This window comes from Scylla paramamosain, unplaced genomic scaffold (genome assembly GCF_035594125.1).
Source record: "Scylla paramamosain isolate STU-SP2022 unplaced genomic scaffold, ASM3559412v1 Contig42, whole genome shotgun sequence".
Taxonomy (NCBI): Eukaryota; Metazoa; Arthropoda; class Malacostraca; order Decapoda; family Portunidae; genus Scylla; species Scylla paramamosain.
This window is the reverse complement of record NW_026973707.1, coordinates 489,024-496,316: the sequence shown is the minus strand read 5'-3', so window position 1 is coordinate 496,316 and position 7,293 is coordinate 489,024. Positions and strand designations below refer to the sequence as shown.

At 45.8% G+C, this 7,293-nt stretch overlaps 1 protein-coding gene across 1 annotated transcript; it reads right to left on the bottom strand.

Moving 5' to 3' along the window:
* Window positions 1-2,396: 2,396 nt before the first annotated feature.
* Window positions 2,397-7,051, bottom strand: LOC135098045 (uncharacterized). The gene is made up of 2 exons (XM_064000252.1): window positions 5,418-7,051; window positions 2,397-2,705 (listed from the first exon to the last, which is right to left on the bottom strand). Exon 1 carries the CDS (start codon window positions 7,004-7,006, stop codon window positions 5,441-5,443), a length of 1,566 nt encoding a protein of 521 aa, XP_063856322.1. The 5' UTR covers window positions 7,007-7,051; the 3' UTR covers window positions 2,397-2,705; window positions 5,418-5,440.
* Between the last annotated feature and the right edge of the window lie 242 nt (window positions 7,052-7,293).

Below are 7,293 nucleotides of genomic sequence, written 5' to 3'. Positions count from 1 at the left end.
TTTGTGTTTAATTGAAGTTTTAAAGATAAACAATTTGTGGCCCACCTTTGCATATCTTCTACCATTATTTCCCTGGTTACAACTTTCCTGAATTAAGTAAATGGATGCTTCCCATTTCCCACGCCTCGATGCGTAAGACTTATATTTGCTCATAGTATGTCCAATTTACTTATGCATGTATCTTCGCTATCTTCGCTCTCTCATATGTTTTACTGATAAACTCTGGAAATCTCAGCTGCTTCTGTTTTTCTTCTTCCTACAACTCAAACTGTTGCACAAGAGCAGTACCAATAACTCTCCGAAACTAAACTGGCCAGCTTATGGGAGCTACATATTGAGCGGTGTGTCATGTCATTTGTGTAGCCTTAGCCAGACTCCATGACACACAAAAATAAGATATCTTTTTGAACGAGGCAGTGGACACGATAGGTATGTTTCTGTTATAAGAGACCATCACTCGGCCGCTCAGGTGACCCTGCGTTCACAATAAAAATGACAAGGTACACATACACAATCACGAGTGAAAGTGTTTTAGATAATTATACGAGTGTTCATTGCAGCATAAATGAAATCTTGTGCATTATAGATCACGAGTTTAAGTCTTTTAAATGAAAAAAAAAAAAAAAAATATATATATATATATATATATATATATATATATATATATATATATATATATATATATATATATATATATATACATTCCCTTGGACTGGTAATAATTTCCTTCATGTTTCTGAACACTTTTCTTCACAATTCTGATCATGTTTTATTATAAGCGAGATGAAATACTGTATTCTTTATATGACAGTAATTTCAGCACTTGGGAATTTATCAGGAAGCAGTAAGGCGGCTGTGGCAGAGTGCACGTAATGGCCGCCATTACTCCTGCTGCCTCCTGTTTCTCGCCGCAAACTGTTATAGGCTTGTGTGATTTTTATTCCTGTCTAAGGAGGAATTTTATATCGCCGAAGAAATAACTTTTCCAGCACACACACACACACACACACACACACACACACACACACACACACACACACACACACAGACCAAACCAGGAAACGCAGAGGTAAAGTAGAAAGACGGTGTTCCTCTGGAATTCGCAGTGTTGTCACGTCCTCTTGAATGGTATCCATGAGCCGCATCCGCGCGCGCGCACACGCACACACACACACACACACACACACACACACACACAAGGGGTTTATTTTCTGATTTATCTAAATATCTAATTTAAAAAGCCAGCTGCTGTTATTTGAGTTCCGCCCTGCAGCAAACAAGCCAATATCGTCCTGAGACCAGTAACTGTTGGGCGCGATTGGTGGACCGCGTCTGGTAGACAGAAAAGTGACGGGCAACTTTGAGAACAGTTTATGCTCACGGGCAGAGCTTTGGAGCCACTGACACCAGCTGAGAGAGAGAGAGAGAGAGAGAGAGAGAGAGAGAGAGAGAGAGAGAGAGAGAGAGAGAGAGAGAGAGAGAGAGAGAGAGAGAGAGAGAGAGAGAGAGAGAGAGACAACAGACTGGCGCAGCAGCTCCAGCGTTGGACTGCTTGGAGCACCACAGGAGAGTCGCCGCCCTGACGGTGCTACACAAAGCACAGGTCCAGCACGTGCCGCACCTGACGAACCTGAGGGCCACCTGGAGGAGGTCTGAACTATGCACGAAGACGGTGCTGAGCAACGACTCCCTCTTGGAGGTCCCAAGGTCCTACTCCACCACCCACCAGCGCGCCTTCACTGCCACAACGGTCAGGCTGTGGAATGCCTGCACCACTGCTGTGGACATCAGGCAAATGTCCACCCAGCAGGCAAAGGTTGCCGCCCACTGATGGCTACAGCAGCAGCCACCTTGACATTGATGTTTATAGTGTACAGCGTGCAGTGTATAGTGTGTAGTATGTGCAGATATGTGGACAGTAGCGTTTGTCACACGATAGTGTAAACTTTAGGTACTAATATGTAACTTTAGGTACTAATATGTCCTCCCTAATTATACGATTAAGCGAGTACTTACCGGTACGATGGTTGATCGTAATTTCACGAACAGTTAACTGCGTCACTGAGGTAGTAAATGAGATGCCAGTAGCGGACGCAGCAAGCCAGTCCTTTAGAGAGGTTTGAGGAAGCAGCCAACCATTGACAAGGAGGCACATCAGTAGGAAAGAACCTAACGAGGGGACAAAACACTGGGAGGGAAAAGGGAGGGCATTTACTACCTCAGTGACGCAGTTAACTGTTCGTGAAATTACGATCAACCATCGTACCGGTAAGTACTCGCTTAATCGTATAATTTCACTTCACGGTAGTTAACTGCGTCACGAGGTAGGCAATGAGAGCTTAAGAGTGATTCCTCAAACCTAACGTAGTCCTTAGTGGTGTCAAAAGAAAAATAGACAAAGAATAACCATTTATTTCCCAAGTAACGATATAAGGTAGTACAGAAGTGAAACTCAACACAAATAATAGAACAGGCTGCAATCCATGTGCAAATCAACAATCTATATGTATGTGTATACCTTAATAAATACCCAAGTAATCAAGAGAAGGAAACCTCCTCAGCCCAACACTGCACTAGCAAAATCTGTCCGCTTGGACAACGGCCTCCTGTAGAATTTAGCAAAAACAGACTCACACGACCACCCCACAGTGGCCATGATTGTGGAGACAGGTAGAGTCAGGGATGCCTTGCTGGAGGAGGCAGACCTGGTGGAGTGAGGTGAGAAAATTGTTAAATCAATACCTGCATCCCTCATGACATTCCTAGTCCAGCGTCTTATAGTGTCTCGTGACGCTAACCGCACGGGAGCCTTAGTAGTTAAAAAGAACCTGGTAATAGAGCCCCTAATCCCTGCAGTCCTTTCCAAGTAACAGCAAATAGTGGTGAATACACATAAACATTTGTCTGGAGAATAAGCCGGAAAAACAAGCTCAGAGAGATGAACACCAGGTCTGGAAGTTTTCAGAAGATCACCTATTCGAAAACAAACCTCAGAACGAGAAACTGTCATGTTCCTAGTGTCCAAAAGATGTAAAGTATGGCCACGTTGTCCGGATACCAGGAGCATGAGCATGACCAATTTCCCAGATAACTGAATCATGGACAGGCCCTCATTTTGCCCCAAAGATCTTATGTGCGTCAGGACTACATCTGGATCCCACATAGAGCAGTTACGGGGTAAAGATGGCCTTAATAGAAAAACTGCCTTCATAAACCTGCAGACTAGAGGGTGCTGGCCCGTGGGTTTGGAATCTATATTAGCAATGGCAGAAATAGAAGAACGAACGACATTCAAAGAACTGTAGCTCCGTCCCGTCTCCTTCCTAAATTCTTGCAACAAGAAATCCAACAAACAACTTACAGGTGGTCGAAAAGGATTAATTTCCCTGCCGACACAAAAAACACAAACCATCTTTTGATATGCGGCCCATAGTGTAATTTCGTGCTCTGTCTCCACGATTGAAGCAGAAATTCGGCAACTTCCTGCGAAAGGCCTCTGTATGCAAAGGATCGCCAGAGAGGATCATGGCTGACAATATCAACTTCGAGGTCTGAGGATGTACTCGCGACGGGTCCTGGGGTAGTGTTAAGGAAGCGCGAGGAAGAAGGCGGGGAGGTGCAATCAGTAACCGGAGGGCCATCGGGAACCAGACCTGGGTAGGCCAGAGCGGCAGAATAGTCAGGGATGTCGCCTTGTCCTCCAGGATCTTTCCCAACATCCGGCCAATGACACTGAAAGGAGGGAAAGCGTAACATCTCCAATTAGACCAGGGAAACGTGAACGCATTGGTAAATGAAGCATAAGGGTCAGGTTTCCAAGAAACGTATGAAGATAACTGGGCATTAATACGTGAAGCAAATAGGTCGATGTCCGGAAAAAAGAATACTTCACACAGCCTATTGAAAATACAGGGTAACAGCATCCATTCAGTGTCAATGTTCCGGACTCTGGACTCTGCATCCGCTTCAACATTGTCAATTCCCTTGACATACTCGGCAGATAAAGTGATGTCCCTCATCGCAGCCCAATCAAAAATCTGTTCCATCAGGGTATTAAGGCTCAATTTAGTACTGCCACAGCGATTAATACAGGCGATAGCGGTAGAATTATCAGACCGAAGACGGATGTGAGTCTGTTCGCAGCGTTTGCAGAGGGATCTTAGGCTCAAAAGGATGGCTTTAAGCTCCAGACAATTTATGTGATCTAATTCTGCATGTGCCCAATGACCTCCTGTCCTAGCATCGCCAACCTTCGCCCCCCAACCCGTTAGGCAAGCATCAGTGTGAATTTCCAAATCTGGGGGGCAGGATACCAGAGATTTAGTTTGAGAGTCGATGTTATCAATCCACCACCGGATTATGTCCCGAGCATGACTATCAAGTGAAATAACAGAGTTGTAGTTACCTTTGCTCAGAGTAAGTTCCTTATTTCGAACAATCTCCAGGTATTTGTACCTGAGGGGGGCTAGATTCACCGCCGCTTCGGAGGCTACGGCAAGACCAATAAACGCAGCCAAGTCATGTAGAGTAGATCCACCTCTAAGCAAACTCAAACCATGGGCTTTAATGCTCTCTTTACGACGTGATGGTAAAGAGGCAGTCATCGTGACAGAATTTAGAATTATCCCCAAAAACTCCACTTCCTGAGTAGGAGACAAAACAGACTTTTTGACATTGACTGTTAAACCTACAGAGTCAAACATCTGCAAGGCATACATAGCATTGTCTTCCAACTCTTGAGCTGAAGAAGCCATGAGAATGCAGTCATCAATGTAACAGACAATCAATATCCCAAGTTTCCTGAGGTGAGAAAGGATAGGTTTAAGTAATTTAGTGAAAATGCGTGGTGCAGATGTAAGCCCCTGAGGAAGACAGGTAAACTGGAAAGATTGGTTATTCCACATAAAGCGCAGCCATTTCCTATCCTCAGGCTGAATACGAACAGAAAAATATGCATCCTTGAAGTCAATAGTCATGAAAAAACAATTTTCCTGAAGTAAACTAAGTACCTCCTTAATTGAACTCATTTTGAAATGAACATGTTTCACAAAGTCATCTAGTTTCTTTAAATTGAGAATAACCCTAGCCGTGCCATCCTTTTTTCTCGTAGGGAAAACATTTGAGTAAAAACCAAGGTCTGATATATGGGAACATCTCTCAACCACTTTCTGTTGTATGAAAGTTAGCATAGCATTATCCAGGGCTTCCCTGTCAGTAATGGATAGGGTGAGAGGTCTGGGGAATTCAGACTGTACAGGAACAACATCAAACTCTAACAATTTACCCCGCACCACATCATGAATCCATTTGTCCCTGGAAAAAACCTGCCAACTGTGCCTAAAAAGGAAGGTCTTACCCGCCACAAAGTTATCTGGCGTGTTAATCAAGGTGCAGCAAGGTAAGGTACAGCGACTTACTGTGGGAGGCACTGTGGGAGGCGTTACTGGGGAAGTTTGTATGGCTGCGTCCTCCTCCCGTAAGACTGCCGCAGGCCTAAAAAAGGCCTTGAAGGAAGCTTTGACCGGGCTCGTGAGCTGTAAGGTCTCCTGTGGTCCTGTCTACCGAAGGATAAGCTCTTCCCTCTGGAGGTCTTGTAGGGGCGGAAGGACGGCCTTCCCAGCTTCTTGGTTCTATGCATTTCATCACATTTCTTCACAATGTCGAAAGGGAAGAGTTTGTCAGTACCGACTTCACACTCCCATTTACAGAGTTCTGCAAGAGCAGTGTCATTGACGTGAACACGTGCCACCTCCTTTCGTAACTGGTTGGTGTAATTGAAGGCGGAGATTAGTAGCCTAAGGCAATCATTTAAACCTTCCAGGTAAAAATTCACTGCCTTCCCTTTCCTTTCCCCCACGTCACTAACGCACTGAGTAATGGGAACAAGCGCTTTCAGTAACAGTCCATTAATATGGGTTAGTCGAGCATCCACAAGTTTACCTCCCGTATTCATTGCTTTGACAATGGGAGGGTTAGTCTCTGGAACTTTCATATTGGGCACATTGCTGGGTATTTTAATCCTATTAGTGGTTGATTTTACAATGTCGGCCACAGGACGACGCCTCAGGCTGGCATTGACTATTGATGCAAGTGAATCAGAAATTGGTTCACCTTTTGCTTCCTCGCCCAAAAAATTGTCAGACAATTCACTCAACGCTTGGAGGAAGTCTGCGTCATCACCAGAGGTAGCGGGTTGGCTACCGGAAAAAGAGGGGGAGATAGTGTCTAATCCATCTAGGGGGTCTGGATCATCTCTCTCAGACTCTCCACCGTCCTCATTATCAGAAGGGGACAATTCATGACAGCCACCATAATCTACCGGTGAAGGCGAAGCACTGCGTGTAATGCGGTTGTCTAGTTTTTCAACTAAACCACTCAACAGATTGGTGAGAATATCAAATTTCTTGTCTGAAGCAGAAGGATCCTCGTCCGAACAGGGTTGACTGACGAATGATTGTAGACTGCCAGGCGGTTGTTGATTGCCGGACGGTTGTTGACTGCCAGACGGTTGTTGACTGCCGGACGGTTGTTGTGGTTTGGAAGCACAAAGACGCTTGACGGACGACCCATCAAAACCAACAGCAGTCCTCTTATTGTCCTTCCTTAACCGGTCATCATCATCACGCCTGGGCCGTGAACTGTCCCGTGAGACAGATGAGGAGGAGGAAGCACGCCTTGGCGTGTCCTGGCTGGCCTGGGAAGCACGCCGTGGCGTGTCCTGGCTGGGCTGGGGTGCACGCCGTGGCGTGTCCTGGCTGGGCTTGGATGCACGCCGTGGCGTGTCCTGGCTGGGCTTGGGGGTTCCTGCCCGACTGAGGCCTCGGTCCGCCATGGCTGGACACGAACCAATGAAGATGAAGCCAAGTAAAACTGCAGCAAACACACCGCGGCTCCCGCCTAGAACAACCCAGGTGGCGGGTGGTGAACGGTAGGTCGTGAGCGGAGGAGAGGTGTGGACTGGACGAGCGCGCGCTGTCGACTGGCTTGCTGCGTCCGCTACTGGCATCTCATTGCCTACCTCGTGACGCAGTTAACTACCGTGAAGTGAAATTATATCACTGCATTTATTGAAAATGTTTAGAGAGAGAGAGAGAGAGAGAGAGAGAGAGAGAGAGAGAGAGAGAGAGAGAGAGAGAGAGAGAGAGAGAGAGAGAGAGAGAGAGAGAGAGAGAAAATCTATACAAAGAGATACGAGTAAATATTGAAAATTGTAAAAACCTGTCACCTTACCAACGACTGGTCTAAACATTAAAATACCTTTCCCACTGAGGCTTGTTTTCTTCTAATAACCCA